The 22,773-nt window shown below is 41.6% G+C and overlaps 2 protein-coding genes across 2 annotated transcripts in view; both read left to right on the top strand.

Moving 5' to 3' along the window:
- The window catches only part of LOC115991900 (receptor-like protein EIX2), a 42,037-nt gene extending 29,299 nt beyond the window's left edge, over window positions 1–12,738 (top strand). Inside the window, exon 2 of the transcript XR_004092365.1 lies at window positions 12,715–12,738. The gene's annotated coding sequence lies outside the window, so the exon portion shown is untranslated. The remainder of the gene's footprint in view (window positions 1–12,714) is intronic.
- A 6,814-nt stretch (window positions 12,739–19,552) lies between these two features.
- LOC115988711 (receptor-like protein EIX2) lies at window positions 19,553–22,492 on the top strand. Its single transcript, XM_031112321.1, has 2 exons — window positions 19,553–19,998; window positions 20,122–22,492. The coding sequence occupies exon 2, from the start codon at window positions 20,348–20,350 to the stop codon at window positions 22,022–22,024; it is 1,677 nt and encodes a 558-aa protein (XP_030968181.1). The 5' UTR covers window positions 19,553–19,998; window positions 20,122–20,347; the 3' UTR covers window positions 22,025–22,492.
- The last annotated feature ends 281 nt before the right edge of the window (window positions 22,493–22,773 follow it).

Here is a 22,773-nt window from a genome sequence, read left to right as displayed (position 1 = left end):
ACTCAGACGAGTCCTCTAATGCGGAGGATGTGAGTTACCGACGGAGGTCAAGGACCCCCCCAAGTGAAACCTTTTCCTACGTAAAGGAACCACGCCCTGTGCGGAAGTATGAGAGCACATCCAGCAGGGGCTCGGGAAACGATGCCATGAAGAAGGTGTTGGACCAGGTTTCAAGGTCCCCCTTCACGTATAGAATTGAAGGGGCTAAGCTGCCTCGACGGTTCAACCAGCCGACATTCACCATCTATAACGGTCGAACAGACCCGGTAGAGCATGTGAGTCAGTTTAACCAAAAGATGACGATCTACTCGAAAGATGAAGCCCTTATGTGTAAAATCTTCCCGTCCAGCCTGGGATCAATGGCGATGAGGTGGTTCAACGGCCTAAAGACAAATTCCGTAAGCTCATACAAGCAGCTCACTCGGGATTTCTGCACCCGCTTTATCACCAACACCAGAGTCTCCAGGCCCCTCGGTTCGCTATTGTCCTTGTCCATGCACGAGGGAGAGACTCTGAAAGCATACTCGGACAGATACTGGGAAGTGTACAACGACCTGGATGACAACCATGATGCTGTCGCTATCAGCACATTCAAAAGCGGGCTCCCCACCGACCATGGCTTAAGGAAATCCCTCACTGGTAAACCGGTTGCCAACGTTGATTAGTTGAGGGATAGGATCGACAAGTACAAAAGAGTGGAGGAAGATCAGCTGCAAGGGAGGGGTAAGGAGAAAGTTATCCCCCCCAAAGCAAATGATTTCAGGTCGGAACGGCATAATCCTGGTCAGCCGAGGAGAGATTTTTCGCGACAGGCTGGGCAGAGCAACCCGCAGGCAGTGAATGCCGTATTCAGGGAGCCAGTACAACAGGTGTTGGAGAAAGTACGGAATGAGCCCTATTTCAGGTGGCCGGGAAAGATGGCTGGAGACCCTTCCAGACGTAACCAGAACCTGTACTGCCACTATCATCAGGACCATGGGCATACTACTGAGGACTGCAGGAATCTATGGAATCACCTAGATCAGTTGGTCCGAGAAGGAAAGTTACGTCACCTACTGCACCCATCGAGTGGCCATCCCGACCAAGCAACACAAGAGCCCCGAAAGGACGTGTCCTTAGGACCCCTCACCGGGACGATACATGTCATCCTTGCTGCACCAGGAAGAACGGGGCCACCCATCCCCAGGGTGTTAGCTGTTGATCAGCTCCCCTCCGAGGGCAGGCAAAGAGAACCCAAAAGGTCAAAAAAGGGAAGCTCTTTGATACTGGGATTCTCGGATGAAGATAAGAGAGGAACTATTCAACCCCACGATGATGCCTTGGTGGTCACACTGAGGATCGGGGGCTTCGACGTGAAAAGGGTGTTGATGGATTCGGGAAGTGCAGTAGAGATAATGTACCCTGACCTATACAAGGGGCTGAACCTGAAGCCAGAAGATTTGGCAGCTTATGACTCCCCCCTTCTCAGTTTCGAGGGAAGGATGGTCACGCCAAAAGGGCAGATCCGACTACCCGTACAGACTGGGGCGGAGATAGTGGAGGTAAATTTTATTGTGGTCGACGCTTATTCGCCTTACACCGCAATAGTGGCAAGGCCGTGGATCCATGCCCTGGAGGCCGTGACCTCCACACTTCACCAAAAAGTGAAATACCCCTCCCAAGGACAAGTGGAAGAGCTCCGAGGAGATCAGGCCGTGGCTAGGAAGTGTATGGTGGCCGCCGTTTTACATCGGCCCCCAATCAAGTCCTCGGCCCCGGAGAGCTTATAGCAACCAACTCCCTCGGCAAGTCAAGGCGAAGGGCTGGCCGAGGAGATAAGGTGTGAAAGTTTGGATAGGATCGCTGTCAACGACGACCCAGAGAAGTTCTTTCAGGTCGGCTCTGAATTACCTTCTCAGGAAAAAGAGGAGCTGGTCGGATTTCTCAGAGAAAATGTCGACGTGTTCGCATGGGACGCCTACGACGCCCTGGGAGTTGATCCCAGCCTTATTTGTCACCACCTGAACGTCAACCCCTCTTCAACTCCGAAGAAACAGCCACCCCGACGTCCTTCGAAGGAACACGCAGGTGCCGTAAGAGACGAGGTGGCGAAATTAAAAAGGGCAGGGGCTATTAAAGAGGTCTTTTACCCCGAATGGTTGGCGAACACAGTGGTGGTAAGAAAGAAGACAGGGAAGTGGAGGGTCTGTGTGGACTTCACGGACCTGAACAAGGCGTGCCCGAAGGACCCATTCCCCCTACCCCGAATCGACCGATTGGTGGATGCAACCGTGGGCCACCCTCGAATGAGCTTCCTAGACGCCTTTCAGGGCTATCATCAGATACCCCTTGCGCCTGATGACCAAGAGAAAACGGCTTTCATGACGCCCATCGGAAACTATCATTATAAGGTGATGCCGTTTGGGCTGAAGAACGCAGGCTCAACCTACCAAAGGATGATGACTCGGATGTTCGAGCCACAGCTGGGCAAGATCATTGAGGTTTATATAGACGATATGGTTGTGAAGAGCAAAAGGGTTTCCGAGCACGTGAGTAACCTCGGAGTGATCTTCGCTATCTTAAGAAAGTACCGGTTGCGGCTGAATGCTTCCAAATGTTCATTTGGGGTCGGGTCTGGGAAATTCCTAGGGTACATGGTCACTCACAGGGGAATAGAAGTAAGTCCCGACCAGATCAAAGCCATTAACAGCCTACAGGTTTCTCGGAATCCGAAGGAAGTGCAGAAGCTCACTGGCATGATTGCGGCATTAAACCGGTTCATATCACGATCGGCGGATCGATGTCGGCCTTTTTACCTCCTGATAAACAAATGGAAAGGGTTTGAATGGTCGGAGGATTGCGCTCAGGCTTTCCAGCAGCTTAAGGACTACCTGTCTCGACCACCCATCATGTCCAGCCCTGAGGCAGATGAGGTGCTGTTTGCATATATCGCTGTAGCTCCCCATGCTGTAAGCCTGGTACTGATACGGGATGACAATGGGGTGCAGCGACCGGTTTACTATGTGAGCAAATCATTACATGAGGCCGAGGTACGGTACCTCCCTTTGGAAAAGGCAATTCTGGCGATAGTGCATGCGACCCGGAAGCTTCCTCATTACTTTCAGGCGCATACGGTCATCGTTTTAACTCAGCTTCCCTTTCGAGCAGTGCTTCGAAGCGCTGACTATACAGGCAGGATCGCCATGTGGAGTGCGCTCTTGAGAGCCTTTGACATTAAATATATGCCCAGATCCTCCGTCAAAGGACAGGTCCTCGCAGACTTGGTAGCGGAGTTTGCTGAACCCTCTATAGAAACAATAACCGAGAAAAAAGACATGGATGAGAAATCGGTTGGCGCGATTTCAGCAGTCGGAACCAGGCAATGGAAGGTCTACGTGGATGGAGCGGCTAACCAGAGAGGGTCAGGAGTTGGGATAGTTTTAATATCCCCGGACGGTGCTGCCTTTGAAAAATCTTTGAGGCTCGGGTTCTCGGCCACGAACAATGAAGCCGAATACGAAGCCTTACTTCAAGGGACGACGATGGTTCAAAGATTGGGCGGTACGATAATGGAAGCATTCTCGGACTCCAGACTGGTGGTCGGACAAGTGATGGGTGAGTTGGAAGCTCGAGATACTAGGATGAAAGAGTATCTGGGACAAGTCAAGCGGCTGCAGACGAATTTTGAATCCTTCCATCTGACGCACATCTCCAGGAGTGTAAACACCCATGCAGACTCGCTGGCCACCCTCGCCACGTCCTCAGCACATAATCTGCCGCGAATGATCCTGGTTGAAGATCTAGCCCAGGCAAGCCCCATCAGCAGAAGCCCGGCCAGAGTCCATCAGATCAGAAAGAGTCACAGCTGGATGGACCCCATAAAGAACTTCCTCCAAAATGACGTCTTGCCGGAGGAAAAACTGGAAGCTGATAAGATACGAAGGAATGCTCCGCGGTTCTGGCTATCCGAGGACCACAAATTATATCGGCGCTCCTATTCTGGACCGTACCTACTCTGCGTACATCCAGAAGAGTCCGAGTCTCTACTTGAGGAGTTACATGAGGGAATCTGTGGAAGTCACACCGGAGGAAGGTCGCTGGCGCATAGGGCACTCACCCAGGGATACTGGTGGCCGAACATGCAAAGAGAGGCCCAAGAGTACGCCAAGAAGTGCGATCAGTGCCAAAAGTTTGCTCCGAATATCCACCAGCCCGGAGGGGTTCTCAACCCCCTCTCTAGCCCGTGGCCGTTCGCGCAGTGGGGTCTTGATATTGTCGGACCTTTTCCCAGAGCCGCGGGGAACAAGCGATACATAATAGTCGGGACCGATTACTTCACTAAATGGGTGGAGGCTGAACCTTTGGCCAACATTAGGGATGTGGATGCCCAGAAATTCATCTGGAAGAACATTATCACCCGCTTCGGAACCCCGCGTACACTCATTTCCGACAATGGTCTTCAATTCGACAGTAAAGGCTTTAGGGAATATTGCCGCGAGCTTGGGATCATTAACCGATATTCCACCCCTGCCTATCCCCAAGGAAATGGGCAGGTCGAGGCCGTGAACAAGGTCATAGTAAACGGACTGAAGAAAAGGCTGGATGAGGCAAAGGGGAGATGGGTAGAAGAGCTCCCACACGTTCTATGGACCTATCGGACAACGCCACGGCGGTCAACCGGTGAGACCCCCTTTTCATTGACTTATGGGGCAGAGGCCGTACTCCCAATCGAGAACAACTTTCCCACGCTAAGATCTGTCTCGTTTACCCCGGACGGTAACGATGAGTTGTTGGGAAGAAGTCTAGACTTAGCCGAGGAAAGAAGGGAAAAAGCAACGATTCATATGGCTTATTATCACCAAAAGCTGAGACAGGGATATGATGCCAATGTCAGGCTACGACCCCTCGGTCCAGGCGATCTCGTGATGAGGAAGGTTCTCGGCAGCGCAAAAAACCCCTATTGGGGCAAGTTGGGGCCCAATTGGGAAGGACCATACCGTATAACGTCCGTAGCCGGAATAGGCGCCTACTATCTAGAAGATTTGGATGAAAAAGCTGTATCTCGACCATGGAATGTAAATAACCTCAGAAGATATTATTATTAATGAAAATGGCTTCGCCCACATTTCGTTTCATGACTATCCATTGCTTGCTGGTCTGCATGACAATTCTTATAAGTTTTAAACAGAACCTAAGTCCTGCATGGATCCTCGGACCACAGACTTAGGGGAAATTAATACTTAGAGAGATTTCCTAAGTTTTGGACAGAACCAAGGCCTTGCATGGTCCTCGGACCCAAGCCTATGGGGAAACCAAGTACAAAAAAGTAAAATCGCGTAAGTTTTGGACAGAACCAAGGCCTTGCATGGTCCTCGGACCCAAGCCTATGGGGAAACCAAGTACAAAAAAGTAAAATCGCGTAAGTTTTGGACAGAACCAAGGCCTTGCATGGTCCTCGGACCCAAGCCTATGGGGAAACCAAGTACAAAAAAGTAAAATCGCGTAAGTTTTGGACAGAACCAAGGCCTTGCATGGTCCTCGGACCCAAGCCTATGGGGAAACCAAGTACAAAAAAGTAAAATCGCGTAAGTTTTGGACAGAACCAAGGCCTTGCATGGTCCTCGGACCCAAGCCTATGGGGAAACCAAGTACAAAAAAGAAAATCGCATAAGTTTTAAACAGAACCTAAGGCCTGCATGGCTCCTCGGACAACAGACTTAGGGGAAATTATTACTTAAGCAACTACTCATAGTTTTAAACAGAACCTAAGTCCTGCATGGCTCCTCGGACCACAGACTTAGGGGAAATTATTACTTATGATAGATTGGGAGATTATTACTTAAAGGAAATCATTTTAATGCGTAGCCCATCGCAAGCGCAGCCCAAAAACCCATTTTATTTTAACCGTTTACCCTATCTACATCGTTGCAAGTGTTTAAAGAAGAGCGCTACTGACATACATCCATAGTAAGCAAAACGAACATTTTATATTAATATTCCGAGTACATTAGAAAGAGAGGTCCTTACAAAAGAATGGAAAAATAGGACGACTCTCATTTAAAAAAAAAAAAGGAGTACAAAAAAAAAAAAAAAAAAAAAAAAAAAAAAAAAAAAACAAGAGCCTAAAGGGCTAAGCCTCAGCAGGAGGATCTTCTTTCTGCTCGGGCTGAGGAGGAGGAACCTCGACGGCAGAGTCTGCGGCGGGATTCTTCGCCATCTCAGGCACAAGGACGGCATCAGGCGCCGCCAAATCCTGCTCTGAAGCCACTTGGGCATCATCAGGATTCTCTCGGATCTCCTGAGGATAGAAGATGTTCTCGGGCAGTCTTAGTGCCGAATCCGCAGGAACTCCTGCAGCATCGAGAGCGTGAGCCCATGAGATACTGCAGTAATCCCTGCACACCTCAGGGACCTCCTTAGATAGCCTGGCCTCCGTCTCCTCGGCCCCAAGCTGGCGAGCAGCATTCTTCTCAGCCTCTGTAGCCTCACGGATCAGCTGGGCCTCCTCTTTGACCCGCCTCAGTTCATCCTCGACCTTTTGCAGGGCAGTCTTAAGATCCTGCACTGCCTGCCTCTCGGTGGCGAGGTTAAGCTGCGTCGAGTACAGTTCCTTACGCTGGTCCTCCGCCTGGGTCTCGGCACTCTTCAAACCAGCCTCTGCACTTTTGCGCCGGTTCTCCGACTCCTTGAACTCGTTCGTGAGTTTAAGGTGATCGTGCTTGAGGGACCCCAAGGTCTTCTCCACCTCCGTTCGAGCCTGGGTCTCAACCTCAGCCCGATTACGTTCACCTCGGCAGAATTCCTCAGCAACAAATACCTGCTGAGTAATCTACGAACGAAACCAAAATGCTTTAAAAGATCTAACGAGGTCAAAAAAGAGTTAATGAAACAGTAGAAGGATTACTTACCATCCCGAGATCCCTTTTAAGGGATAGGAAGATCTCGGACTGAGAGAACCGCCTGTAAGCCTCCATGTCCCGAGGAAGGAGTAGGGGCTGCTCTAAGGCCTCGGCCACGTACCTAGCTCGGCCGCGGTTGTACTCTCTGACCGAGGCATTGTAAGGGATTGCAACCCCCTTCAGCTCCAACTTAGGGCTCCATACACGCGGAGTAACGCGTACCTCCGCAAGGCTCTCCTCGTCCCTACTCTCCGAGGAGTTGCCCCTTCTGCTCCTTGGTGCCCGAGCAGTCTTTTGCTGCTTGGTCGGCTGAGCAGCCACCTCGCCCTCCTCAGGGGTGTCAACCGGTCTCTTCTTCTTCAGGTCCGGATTAACCTTGAGACCCGGTTCCAAAGTGCCCTGAGGGACCACAGGAGGAAGGGCTTTGGCTTGTGGTGGAGGTGGTCCCTTCGATGACTGACCCTTCGATGATTGACCTTTCCCTCGGGAACCCAACAGCTCCTTCAGAGATTTTCCCTTTCCTGCCATGGGCTCCGTCTCTTCGTCCGAAGTATCGTCCGAGCAGATAACGAGGGAAAGAGCGCCAACTGCAGAATGTCGGTCCCGCTCTCCTTCGGGATCGGAAAATTCCACTAAGGGGGTTTGCTGAACTTCCTCCTCAAAATGAAACTCGTCTATCTCTTCCTCAAGAGAAAGACGAGACGATTCAGCTTCCTCTTCAACTTGAACGGCAACACCAGGCTCGTTTGGCGGAGGTAACTGCTCTGCTAAGTAGGGATTTCTAACACCGGGCAACACAACTGGCGGCAAATCGTGGTCGGCTAGGAACCCGTCCTTGGACACGTCAATCCTGGCCAACCTCGGACTGCCAGCCCTTATAGCGTGACCGATAGCCTGGAAAGAGCTGCTCAGAGGTTGATAGCCCAGAACTAGATGAGCCGCACGCAACTGTCCGTCCGCGGAAACGTAAATCTCCGATCTAAGAAGGTAGTTCAACGCTGGCACATTCACAAGGCTAAGCCGAGGAGCTACGTGAAATTTATCTGCAAACAACCAAGAAAAGTGGGGTTAGTTCAAGAAATTTACCAGTTACAAGGAAAGCAGTAAAGATAAACCCTCAATACTAAATCCTTTCCCAACAAGGACCGATCCTAAAAAACGCCGCACCTGGGTTTCCTGCCCGAGTTGGACAATGAATACCGTCGAACCACTCCCCAGAAGCAATAAGGAAGTCATTCTTCACGGTCTTATTGGATATCGGGAGACAAGAGATCAACCTAACGTCCTCGTTCCGGGATTTAAGATAATACCCCTCATCCCCGAGGCAGTGACACTCGTACAGATAGGCCACATCGTGCCAAGTAAGGCCTAGGTTCATCCGCTCGTCTAAGACATCTACACAGCCTAGTATCTTGAACATATTTGGGGCACACTGATACGGCGTCAACCTATGGTTGAACAGGTATTCCCTGGTAATCCTACGCATGGGAAGTGTCATCCCTCCCTCTATGAAAGCAATCATGGGGATAACAACTTCTCCCTGACGTTTATCTGTCAATACTCCTTCAAGAGGACAGTACCGCAGCCCAACCCCCGGGGGAATGTGGTATTTAGCCCTAAAGGCCTCCATAGCGGCCGGAGTTTTTACTAATTTCTCGAATCTACCCATCTGAACCGAACTGAGGAAACGAAAGTAAAGACTGAGAAGAAAAATAGGGTCCGAGGAGAGAATTAAAACGACGAGATGAACGAAATGTACTGGTACCTTCACAAAACGCTTGGTGGGACGCCTGGAAATCTCTCGTGGACGAGACGCTTCTCAAAAAATGGTTACGGCGGCGTAACGGGCGCAAGTGTTCGTATGTCTCTGGGATTCGCTGGAGTTCTCTGGAGTCCTTTGAGGCTTATGAAATGTAGATAAAAAGAAGGAACTGAACCCCTCTGGCGTCTTATATAGCCAGGAGGAGAGAGAAAAGACCACTCCTGCCTAAAAACGCGAGAAGAAATGATGGCCGTTCGATCCACGCCACACCGTTGGATTAAGGGAACATAACGCCTCCAGAAGTTAATGGCCGCGCCTCGTAAATTGTAGCGCGTCAAAAGTAACGGTCCGCACGCGCGCCCCAAGCTCTCCTTATCTCCATCCTCTCATTAACATCAAAACCCCGCTTTTCTCCTCGGAAGGAGATAAAAACCGGAGTTTTGAGGGGCTATTGTGGGGCCCGGCCCAAAAATAATGGGCTATTCCAAATCCAGGCCCGTCCGAGGAGCGTCCTATCCGAAGAGGAACCACACATGAAGCATTACTTAATCCCAATAACGCCCAGGAAACCCGTCCAAGGAGTAAATCCTCCTCGGACATCACGAAGCCCAGACGAGAAACTCTCCCCAGCTAATTCAGTTCATCCTCCCTACATATAAAATGAATAAAATCCAAAATATCTCACTAAGAGCTACCACCACATTAATTGCGCCACAACCAACCTCTTGGCCGCATTAATGAGGAAAAGACCCCTGAACAGTACCACCTTGGCCTCTGCAACTCACAAAGAGAGTGATGAGGGCGGCTGATGGGACAGGTACTCAAGTAGATGCTTAGATGATCAACAGGTGTAAGGTTGAGATGAAAGGAGGAGAGCTATATAATGTAGTGGAGTCCCTCAAAGAAAGGGACGGAAAAAATTGTATTAAGGCTTAAAAGGAATACAATCATACGTGAGAAATCCTCCTTGGGTCTTTTATCTTCTGCAACTATATTATCCATGCATTCGACCGAACAAGCTCACTGAAGCCAAGTTCTTTTACCCATTCTCTACGAACATTCATTATGGGTTGCGTCTTGGGCCAAAGCCTGATCAATAGAATTTGGGCCAGGAAAATCGTGCAACTACATATACAATCAATAATATTTTAACAATTATTTTACAACCACATACTTTGTCAAAATTTTTGTTACAATGATTGTAATTTATTAACAATTACTTACATATAAAGTACTCACTACATTTTTTTCATCATTCACAGTCGTATATATTAAGAATATGGCAGGAGTTGTGGTATAAAAGTTGTGTCCATGACTTTTTTATAGTCTAAAATAAAATTATAAATATAATGCAACAATCATTCAATGCATATAAATAGTTTCAAATAATTAATCATATATTTTTTTTAAAAATAATAATATATCTTTTGTTCATATGTTATATAATATATTTACCGATTTAATTAAAAAAACATACAGAATAGAAGAAGAAAAGACACGTAGTTGGGAGTAAGCCAGTAAAATTTTATTTAATATTTTTTAAGAAGAAGTAAATTAGTAAAATATATCAAATTATCTACTTTTTTTGTTTTTTTTTTTTGTTTTTGAGCTTTTAGAAATATGTGTACGGTTTTTATGTATTCTGAAGAGAACTTTCGGCTTAAAAAAACAAGTCAAAGTACTATTTCAATTAAAAAAAAAAGAAGGTAAGTCGGAAACAGTGAGAAGAACGAGAAAATATGAGAAAACTCAGAATAGAGAGAGAGAGAGATACAAAACAAGGGGAGAGATCTCATTTGTGGTGCCGGTAGTGTTTACTTTTTGAGGATGATGAAGAAGAGAGCAGAAACACAACCTCTTTCCCCTGTCAATTACTTCAATGATCTTCACGAAACCATATATCATATCAAGGATGGAATGAACTATGATCATTTGGATTCCGCACGTGAATTCTATATGGCCTAGAACCAAACGTCTTTTGGGCTCACAGTTACCTTTGGTATCACTATGTAGCTGATTCCACATTCCTGTTTCCACCTTCAGCATTATGACATTGATAAATGCCTTTAAAGAAAATTGAAAGAATTTTATTAATTGGAAATGCTGGGCCAAATATTAATTTTAGTGAAGGAACATACTAAGCCCATAAAATACTCTCAGTGTGGCAGCTGAACATCGGCTAGAAAATCAACACTAAGCCTTCAAAATAACAAATATAAAAAATAAAAAATAGAAAAGCCTGTAAACGGTAGGCCGTGATTCGTTTAACTTGGCAAAAGAGAGGCACATGATTATTTAAAGTAAAGGATACATTCTGGGGGCACAAGATAGACAGTAATAACTGTGATTATAGGTGTGTTTGGATACCATTTATTTTGCTGAAACTGAAAAATTATTATTGAAAGTACTGCAGATAAAAGTAAAAGTTAATTGAAATAGTAGAGTAGGGTTTATGAATAGTGCCAAAATGTGTTGTGGGTCCCATGAATAGTAGCAAAAATAACATGAATAGTGAAATAATTTTAATTTTTAATCCTAACCCAAACGCACACTAAATTTCAGTCGTTATATGATTATAAGAGGGTAGTGAGTGATAACAAATGTGGAACATATGAAAAAAAGAATGTGGTGTAGCATTTTAATATTATTTAATTAAAATGAATTAATATGACACCGTAATTATAAAGATATGAGAGTTAATATAGAAGATAAGGAGTTAGTGAAATGTTTAATCTTTCACTGAAAATGAGAGGTTCAAGGTTTTAAGATTGAACCATGATGACGTTATAATTAATTTCATAATTATTTAAAATATAAATAAATACATTAAATTAGTAAAAATAGAAAAATTAACTAGAAAAGTCCAATTAAAAATAGAAATCTATCTTTTTTATGTCATAACATTTACAAGACAAATAAGAAATGTCAAATCCTAATTAAGCAAATGTAAGGACACGATTCCTTTGCGGCCCATTGATGTTGTTGGGCTCGCGCACGAAAGATCCCTCACAATATGATTTGTAGAGAGTGGACTTGAAAAGCTTGGGTTTGGTCACGGGGCGGTGTTCCGATCCTGATTTTAGAGGAATTCCTGCGGAAGAAAGAGTTGGGTTTGAATGTTTAAACCCTATGGCGTCGCATCCTATGGGATTGGGCTCCTCGGAATTGATCCGAGGACCCTTGAGGTCTTCCCTGGTTTCCCGACGGCGGGTCTTTTTTATGATCTGCATGTGTTATTAGGGTGTTTCCACCCATGGAGTCTCTCTCTCTGGAGATCGGGTCCCCTTTCCAGATTCACTTACTTCTTCTTTTATACTAGCCTGCGTTCGCTGTCCTTCGTCCACGTGTAGGGTCAATCTTTACAAAACTGACATTTGTCCCATCAGTCCAATCCCGGAATTGTTGGGGATGGTTGATAAAGCTGAAGAGTACGGCTCTGTCAGGGGCAGAGCATTGAATGGCAATGAGAGCAGCTTTCCCGGATATTCTTAGATTCTCTTTTAAGTTTGGCCCTATACCAGTTTTACCCTTCTTCTTCTGGTGGGGTTTTGGATCTGTCGAGGACTGAGTTGTCCTCGGCTGCATCACAAAACTGTTTGGCGCTCGGTATTGTCGAGCTTGGGCCATAGTTCTCCTCGGCTCGGGCCTTCGGACTCTCTACGGGCAAATGGACCTGGCCCATAAATTATTGGGCCCCACAGCAAATATTGTAGTCTTGAAATTATATAGTTTTTTTAGTAATAAATTATTTATGCAACAAAATTTGGGGATTTTAAGAATCTTTTTAGTGGTGATGAAAATCAAAGTCCCTCACAAAATAATAATTTTCTTAATTAAAATTAAAATGAAACCAAAGTCATAAGCGATATATTTTGTAATAATAAATTACTCAAGCATTTGGTTGACACACTTAAATGAATATATATATGAGAGATCTCACGTGGGAGAACATGAGCCATGAGGTTTTGTTATGTGGCACTTTCCTTGAACATTGTCTTATAATAAAAGATATGATGAATTATCTTCGGTTCATTGTTTTTGCTAAATTATTTTTGAACTCATGTTTTGATGTAGAAGTCACACAATCGCAATTGGATGGTCTCCCTGAAGGTATCATGAATATGGATATCCACTTGTAGAGCAAGGATGGCCCAACAATGGATTGCTCCATCTCTTCTAGTCTGTCTCTTGATGTTGTGATGTTGTCCTTTCTAAACTAATAGGCCACAAAATGAATGACCCCTTGTGATAGAAATTAATTAATTAATTAGTCAAGTTATTAATTAATCAATTTATCATGCAAACGCGTGGTAGCACAAACAAATCACCAATAAACTAATAACGCAGTGGAAAATAAATAATATGGTGATTTGTTTACGAATGGGGAAAACCTAACAGCAAAAACCCCACCGGGTGATTTTTAGGTCACCACTCCCAAAACTCCACTATTATCACAACAAGCGGTTACAAGTAAAAGAATCTCAGGTACCTTACCAACCTACAGTTGAACCTTTATCCCAATACCCAATTGGACTTGTTTTGTAGTGACAGTTCCCCTTTCAGATGCATGACTCCCAAGTACGTGACTAACCAATTGCGCGGATCGTAATACGCGACTTCAATCACCAACTGAAAAGGTTGTTGGTTGCAAAGTTCTTCAGTTCATCCACACGATGAAGATCAAGAAGATGCTTGGTCACAAAACCCTACGGTGCACATACGCAGCAACTTTTTCAAGAGAAAGAGATGAACTAGGGCAAGAACTTCATCTCCGGTCACAATTTGCTTGAACAGAGTTTGCTCAAAACTAGAAAAAGTAGGTTTTTAAGCTAAAATTACTACAAAAAACTGGACCTATAGTGGCATTTCACAAACGCCATTATAGGTACTAAAAACGCCACTATAGGCCCATTTTGGCTATAGCAGCGTTTGCTATAGTAGCGTTTACAAACAACACTATTGTACCGCAACTATAGAACTATAGTAGTGTTTATTTTTTTTTTAAAAAAGGCTATAGCAGCGTTTTAGAACGCCACTATAGCCAAAAACCTCCAACAAAAAAAACTTTTGATTTTCAAATTCAAAATCAAACACAACATGCTTACATGCAGAAATCTCAAACAAGGAATAAATCAAAACAATTATTATTATTATTTTTTTATTTTTTAATAAAAAAAATGCTTAATTGCAACTATACAACCAATGGCCTCAAACACAATAGCACTCCTTCTTCAATCACAAATCCCATAACACAGTAGCACCATCTACAAATTTGAACAAAATCAACTAGCTGCAACACCATTTGCGAATAAAAAACTCACAAACATTAACACCACCACAAATAAAACAGGGGAAATAAAATCAAAATGGAGAGGAAGAGAAAAGAACAAATCCACGTGTGAAGTGAAAGAAGAGTGAAAGAAAGAAAAAGAGAGAGAGAAAAGAAGGAATAGAAAAGAAGAAACATGGAGGAGTGGAGATAAAGGAGAAAAAGAAAGAAAGAAGAAAAAAAAGAAAAAGAAAAAAAAAAAGAGAAATGAAGTCTGAAGGTAGAGGCGTAGAGATAAGTGGAGATAAGGGAGTGTGGGGGTAGGTGGGAAAGTAGGTTTTGAATTCTGAATTTTGCAGGACCTACAGTGGCATTTGCAGACCTATAGTGGAGTTTGCAAATGCTACTATAGGTCTCTTATTTTAATTAATATATATATTTTTTTTTTGTTTAGTTCTGAATTCATTTTTAATGTTTTTTTAAATTTTTTTTGCTGGACCTAGAGTGGTGTTTGTCAAATGCCACTATAGGTCTTTTTTCTCCTCTACCCCTTATTGAAAAAAAAAAAAAAAAAAGGTGAATATAGTGTCGTTTTAAAAACGCTGCTATAGGCCTTTGGAAACGCTACTATAGACCCATTGTTTTAAAACGCCACTATAAGTATGCCTATAGCAATGTTTATAGAAAACGCCACTATAGGGTACCTATAGTGGCCCTATAGTGGCATTTTTGACAAACGCCACTATAGACTCAGTTTTTTGTAGTGAATAGACAGGAGATTTTACATATACTGATGCTAATGCTCTAACTTTTAAGGATTTTCTCCGTGGACGTAAGCCATTAGACTGAATCATGTAACCCTTGTGTTCTATACTTTATACTTTTGCTTCCGTATCTATTCTAACACATTCAATATGGTACATCAATGCTAATATTTAGCAATGGTAATAAAAAATATGCAAAGCAAATTTCTTCCCGCCCACACAAAATTCAGAAGTCTACAAGAGCATAACAAACAACCAAAAACACCATGCTAGCTAGAAGCTGAGGTGTCTTGCAGCTTAGCCATATAGTCCTGCCAAAACCAATCTAGATGGATCAGCTGAAGGCTGAAGAGAAGATGGCATACTTATAAAAATGTGACAAAATTAATTGGATATATTGGTCATGGTAGTTACCTCAATTGACAAAGAAAATAATGTAGATTGTGTAGGTTCTACCACAAGTTTCTTATGTTTTCAAATTCATAATTCCCATATTGTTGTAGAATTTGCATAATTCTGTACCAGAAATGGGACATAATTTTTCATGAGATAAAAGCAATCAAATTTCACTCCTTTAAGGGTGCGTTTGTGTAGAGCAGCTGTGTTTGCGTTTGTGTAGAGCGCATTTTTTTTTTGGCTGGTCCATAGCACTGTTCATGGACCAGCCCAGTGATAAAAACAGGTGAATAGTAATTTTGGCAATAAAAAAATATTTGCTAAAGTGTTTTCAGCTATAAATTTTCAATTTTCAGTAAAATAAGCGATATCTAAATACAAACGAAGTGTTTCAACCCCTACCATATTCCTCCAGCACCCAATGCATGGGCCCATTTTGTAGTAAGATGGAAAGAATAAAAGCATTACATCAGGTACAATTTGAGCAAAGTTTATTGGAAGACACCTTTCCCAGGAATTCCCTTGGAGATACAAATGGACTAGCTCTGAGAGTATTCCAAAAGTTTCTAGAATGGTTCCATTCATCTCACTATAAGAGAGGTCCAACTCCTGCAAGGATGACAATTGCCAAGTTGCCAATAGAAGTTGGAATTGAACCCCATAAAGAGTTCCAATAGGGATTGAGGTATCTCAAGCTTTTGAGTGTCCCTAATGAATTAGGAATTTTTCCTACTAGTTCGCTACCACCCAAATCTAGGTACTCCAGGCTATTGCGGAGGCAAGCCGAGAAATTACCAAAGAATCTATCAATATTGTGGCTGAAGTAGCACAATGAAAGATCTAAAGTCTTCAATTTACAAAGATTTCCAAAGAAGCTTGGCAATTCAGTACTTATGTTTTGATTTCCTCTCAAATCAAGGTGCTCCAGATTTCTTAGGTTCACAGAATTGTATTGAATGTCCAGTTATCCGTGCGTGCGGTTTACTATAAAGATTTTTTGTAATAATGGAATTATGGAAATAGCCCTGGCCATTTGATAAATCACTATTAGTTTTTTTTTTTTTAATAAATACTATTGGTTTTTTCTAATTTCCTTATTCCAGCTGGTCGTCGGTAATACCTCGAATGTGTAATAATTTGACTTGACGTGATTAGAATCATTAGAATAGTACAAAATCTTATCACGTTGGCTATGACACGAAACCCAATTTTTTTTGGGGTGGGGAGTTGGTCACAATTATTCATGTTTTGGTGTTTTGATTGATTGATTCTCTATCATATGATTCATATGTCCTCTCTCTCTTATATCTTTGTTTTGATCTAGTTTGGTTTAATATGTAGTTGTTTTTTGTATTGGGAATTTGAGTTTATATCATAGTACATTCTATTTTGCAATATAACTAAATGATGTCTCATATGATGAGAGGATACTTTATAATTTCAAATTAGAATTCATTTCTATGAAACGAAAGCCATGTTTGAGGATGAATATTAATCGGTGGGATCACTGATTTTACAACCACAGAATGGTCTGGTCAATGATGAAAGTTTTTCCACAAGAATTGTTTGTTTGTTTGTGCATTAGTGTCTTTCTTTCCAAAGCGTAAACAATGGTTTTGCCTTATGCGTGCGGTTTAGTTTAAAGATTTTTTTTATAATGGAATTATGGAAATAGCCCTGGCCATTTGATAAATCACTATTATTTTATTTTTTCTTTTTTAATGGACACCATTGGTTTTTTTTATTTATTATAATTTCCTCATTCCAAGCTCCAGCTAGCGTCTGTAATACGACAAAGAGCAGATCTGTGTTGATTTTTTTGGTTAGTAATAAGAAAGGGCTGTAGAGATTAAAAGGAAAAAGAGAATGTATTGATTTTGGGTTAGTAAGAAACGGCTGGAAAGATTAAAAGAAAAAGAGAATATAAACAAAAGAAAATAAGATTTAAAATTTATTTATTTTTGTTTAAACGATGATGTGGAATGTTTTAGTGTCTATTTAAATTTATTAATTTTATTTTTATTTTTATTTGCCACGTAGGATTTAATTGTGCCAATAGTACACACCGTTAGCCATGTAGGCATTTTCAGTTAATGAGTTAATTGTAGGAACCAAATTGATTATAAATTGAAAATAATAGGGACCAATTGACTATCACTAAAATTTAGGAACCAAAATAGTGTTTTCGTTTAAAAAGAAAGAACCAAAATAGTGTTTTCGTTTAAAAAGAAAAAACGAAGGGGCAAATATACCAAAAGAGCCCAGTAAGAATCAAACGAACAAGGCTATTTTCGTAATTCTATTAAAAAATCTAAATTCGGCAGTAAGTCAAAACCCCATAGTTTTACTCACTGAAAAGAAAAAAAACACAAACAAACAAATCTTGTGGAAAAATTCAATCGCTAGTCCCTACCGATACCGCGTGGAAAGACTTCATAAACATCGACTTTATTGAATTAGCTTCATCATTAACCATTCTGTGGGTGATAATTCGCCACGTGGCAAGTTGTGATTGGTTAGTGTGTCCTCACATAGTCCATTATCACACATCTACCGATCACAACTTACTTATAAAATCAAAGAAATAGAAAATGTTCACGAATGAGCCAAATTAGCACTATTCAAACATTTAGATATAAAAACTGAAGCTTGTAAATAGGAAAAAAAAACTTTGATATCTCATAAGCGAATCTCTTTATCTCAAAGAGATTCATTTTATCTGGAACTCATATTTATCAATTTTGTATTAAAAAATACATGATGCACGTAACAAAAACAAATATTTAAAGAATAATATTACATACACAAACTATTCTATAAATATTTTACAAACTGCTGATGTAACAAACTCCACATCAGTTTTTTAAAAACTAAAATGTTACATCGGATATTAACAAATTCTAATTAAAATAACAAAAAAAAAAAAAAAAAAAACCAAAATCAACTTTACTCTATCCTAATTCCTAAACCAAAAACGTATCAGACACAAAACCTGAGCTCTCTGCCTCATCGGCGCCTCCCAGCCTCCCTCATCGGTGCCACTTGCGTCCTTGCCTCACGACGGACGACGGACTATTCCCTCCTTGCCTCGCGACGGATGGACGGCGCCTCCCTCCTTGCCACATCGGTGCTAACAAACTCCTAAACACAAAACGTTCCGGCGAAAAACCCCGGCCTGAAGCTTCTCGCGGCCTAAACACAAAACTCCTAAACAAAATGTTTTTATTTTTAGGCCAGAAATAGTGTAGCCTTTTCTTTCTCCTTTCCTATTTTGCATTGAGCTGATATTTAGTTAAGCCATTAGGTCTACACCTGGTTTGCCTTTCGCTGCATTAGAATGTAGTGGCATTCTCACACACAATAATCGTTGTTGCAAGAGATGCAGTTTACTGCTGATTTTCTTTAGAGTTGTTATGTTTGGCTGCAATCTGCACACCGACCTTGTGTTTTATGAGAGAATTAAAGGTTTGTTAATTTGTCTGAGATATTCTACTAATTAAGAAAGTTGTTGCTTAATATATGAAATTAAATACAAAATCAGAGAAGAAGCACCGTGAGTTATGCCAGAATTCTGATTTGGGGTTCCGTCGCGAGGCAGAGAAGCAGAGAAGTTTGAGGCGAGCTGCAACGAAGTTCCGTCGTGAGGCAGAGAAGTTTGAGGCTAGCAGCGGTGAGCACCGTCGTTCCGTCCCGAGGCAGAGAGGTTTGAGGCCAGGGTTTTAGAACTCTTGGTTTTCTTTTAGATGGTGTCTGATACGTTTGTTTAGGATTAATTCTGTTTTGGGTTTGTTTTTTGTTTTGTCTGACACGTTTGTTTAGGATTAATTCTGTCATGGGTTTCTTTTTTGTTATTTTAATTAGAATTTGTTAATATCTAACGTGGCATTTTAGTTTTTAAAAAGTTAATGTAAAGTTTGCCACATCAATAATTTGTAAAATATTTGTAAAATAATTTGTGTTTATAACATTATTTATGTTTAAATTTGAACTTGAAATTGAAACTTTTAGAAAAAATTTAACAACTCCACTTTTAAAAGGACAAACAAAATCTCTTTAAATTAAAATAAAAAATAAAAAACCCATACCTTCAAAACACTCAAGACTCAACCCGTTAATTAACTACCCTTGGCTAAATCTCAAGTTCTACCACGATAGTTGTGCAATCCCCAAATAGCCTCCAGCAAAAGCCATTATGGTCAAAGCAAATCAGTCTTAGTGTTTTTTCGAATCATATGATTCCTGCAACGTGGAAAAAGCGAAAAGTAGTCTCCACCGACGCCGAGTGGAAAATGGGTCCTAGTGTTTTTTCGCATGACTCACGAGGCAGGCTACTTCTACTCTCTAGTCCATACCGTGTGTGGATTCTAACAAGAACTTTCACTTACCGTGTCAAAAAAAATAAAAAACATTAAACAATGACTTCTAGGTTTGTTCACACTTCAGTGATATATATTCATCGTTAATGCATGGCTTACGCTTCATAAAAATCCACAAGACTCATCATTAGCATTTCACGATCAGTAAAATACTCCATGATGATCAATTATAATCATACTGTTTTTGTATTTCTTCTTTTGTCCTTGGGGATATTCAAACTGGGTTCATGCTCTGAAAATAATGTGACAGTGAAATGCATCCAGAGTGAGAGAAGCACTTGTCAGATTCAAGGAAGGCGTAATTGATATTCCAGGTAAGCCTTCTTCATGGGTCGGTGAAGATTGCTGCCGATGGAAAGGCGTAGAGTGCGACAACGAATCAGGTCATGTTACCAAGCTCAATCTTAGCAACCCAGTTGGACGCCACAGGCACTTTGATTATTACGAAAGATATCAACATTATACTATTTTTAACCTCACCGTGAGTGATGAACATTGCTCGGCTAAAAGAACGAATACGATAGATGTTCTAAGTCTTCGAGGTCATTGCTCGGTAAGATAACTTCTTCTTTGATTCACTTGAAATATTTAAAAAAGCTATTCGAATTCCTGAACCTTTTGGCATGCTAAAGAACTTGATGTATCTAAATCTCTCTTATATATGCATCTTTTTCAGGGGATGTTAATTCATCTGTTTCAAGGGATGTCAATGCATCTCTTTCAGGGGAGATTACTCGTTATCTCGGCAATCTGTCGAGCCTGACGCATCTTGACCTTGAAGGAAACTACAATTTGTCTACCCAAAACTTGGATTGGGTCTCAAGTCTCTCTTCTTTAGAGTACCTGTATATGGGGGAGTGAAGATCAATCCTACCAAAGCAGATTGGCTGCATGCAATTAACATGCTTCCTTCCCTTCTGGAGTTAAGTTTATATTCATGTGAGCTTAAACACCTTCCATCTTCCCTTACTTTCCTTAATTTCACCTCTCTTCATGTCCTTGATTTATCATACAACCCATTTAACACCTCCATACCTCAGTGGCTGTTTAATCTTACGAGCCTCACATATCTTGATTTGACTTCTAGCAATCAAGGAGGAAAAATCCTTGATTCATTTGGAAGACTTGGAAGGTTGAAATACCTCTATCTTGGTGTTAACCATTTTTATGGTTCAATTCCAGCTTCTATTGGCAATTTGTCATCCTTGAAGGAGTTGGACCTCTCATATAATGAGATGAATGGAACCATTCCAGAAAGTTTTGGGCAACTCTCAACGCTAGTCAAATTGTATCTCTTAGAAAATTCTTGGGAAGGTGTCATAACAGAAGCTCAATTGATGAATCTCACAAGACTAGAAGAGTTTGTACTAACAACTAATAATAAAAGTCAACCTCTAGTTTTCAATGTGAAAGACGACTGGCATCCACCTTTCAAGCTCAAAATTCTTCATCTAGAAAGCTGTCTCATTGGCCCCAAATTTCCTAAATGGCTTCAAGTTCAAAGTGAGCTTACCTATGTCATCCTAAAAAGCGTTGAAATCAATGGCACTATACCTGAGCAATGGTTCTCTATGATATCTTCTAACCTCACCCACTTGGATCTATCCAACAATCAGATAAAAGGGAACTTGCCACACCAATTAGTATTTCCAAATGTGACTAAGCTATTTCTGCAAAGCAATTTGGTTTCAGGCCCTATCCCATCAAATATTAGTGATCTAATGCCAAGCTTGCAATATTTAGATCTTTCAGAGAACCACCTCTGTGGTAAAATTCCTCTGTCCATATCGAAAATAAAACATCTTAATATTCTTGTCCTCAGGAGAAATAATCTTTCAGGAGAGCTCCCTCATCATTGGGACGAGTCACAAATGTTCTTGCGCGTTGTGGATATTTCATACAACAACATATGTGGAAAAATTCCAAGCTCAATGGGTTTCTTAGGAAACCTTTCTATATTAGTGTTGAGCAACAACAATCTTAGAGGAGAAATCCCTTCTTCCTTGCAAAACTGTTCTATTGTGAGCATGGATTTTGGGGGGAATCGTCTCTCGGGGAATCTTCCGTCATGGATAGAATCAGACATCTTCATGCTACGCCTACGATCAAATCTATTCAGTGGAACCATCCCTCCAAAATGGTGCAATCTTCATAAACTTCGCATCCTAGATCTTGCACAAAATAATCTGTTTGGGGGCATTCCAGATTGTTTGAACAATTTTACTGCAATGGTTGATCACAACATCGTTGGGTACAAGCCTATTGAGAACTATACAGAGAAAGCATCCATAATGAGAAAAGGAAGAGAGATGGAATATGATCGCACTCTCCCATTAGTTACCTGCATTGATCTTTCAGGGAATAATTTGACAGGAGGAATTCCTTTTGAAATAACAAGCCTCACAAGACTGGATACGCTAAATTTGTCAATGAATCATCTCTCTGGAAACATTCCCAAGAATATAGGAAACCTGCAGTTGCTAGAGACACTTGATTTCTCAAACAATAAACTTTTTGGACCTATTCCTGAAAGCATGTCTTCTTTGACTTTCTTAGTACACTTGAACCTAATCTTTTAACAACTTGATAGGAAGAATCCCATCTGGTAATCAACTTCAAACAATAAATGATGCAACCATGTACAAGGGAAACCCTTTGTTGTGTGGGTCTCCTCTTCCGACCAAGTGCCCAGGAGATGAAACATCTGATGGCCCAAGTATTACCGATGTTGATGACAAACAAGGTGGAGATCATTATGAAAGGATATGGTTCTATGGTAGCATCGGACTCGGGTTTGGTGTAGGATTTTGGAGTGTTTGTGGCACCCTACTATTGAAGAAGTCATGGAGGCACTGTTACTTTCGTTTCTGTGATGACATCAAAGATAGGATAGCATTGCTAATTGCATTGAGAGTAGTTCATTTGAAAACGAAACTTGGGCTGGAAAAAAATTGAAGTTTGTAGATTGGAAAGCTGGTTTAGTTCTAAATTTGAGGTATTCGTGTGTTTTGTGAAATCTTAAGTTAAATATTTTTTATCTTGGTTTTTTTGTTTGAGTTTTTGGTTGTTATACATGTTTTTTCCTTTGTAGTTGACCTATTTCATGATTTGCTTATGTTCTTTTCCGTTTTGATTTCTGAGTTTACATTTATGAATTTTAGGGTTTTGATTCATTTGAAATTTATATTAGTATTAGAGATAAGATGTAGAAGATTATTTTAAATTTTTGTTCAATTCATTCTTTTTTTGCTTCTTTTGCATTTTGGTTGTGTAGGTAATATGTTTGATAATTTAGATCATCAACTTCTATTTCATAAACGATTGCTAG

This window comes from Quercus lobata, chromosome 5 (assembly GCF_001633185.2).
Source record: "Quercus lobata isolate SW786 chromosome 5, ValleyOak3.0 Primary Assembly, whole genome shotgun sequence".
Lineage (NCBI taxonomy): Eukaryota > Viridiplantae > Streptophyta > Magnoliopsida > Fagales > Fagaceae > Quercus > Quercus lobata.
Note: the sequence above shows the minus strand (reverse complement) of the source record. Positions and strands in the feature narration are given on the sequence as shown.

Excerpts from the sequence above, each read along its gene's own strand:
- LOC115988711 (XM_031112321.1), top strand. The coding sequence starts at position 20,348 with ATGCTTCCTTCCCTTCTGGAGTTAAGTTTATATTCATGTGAGCTTAAA.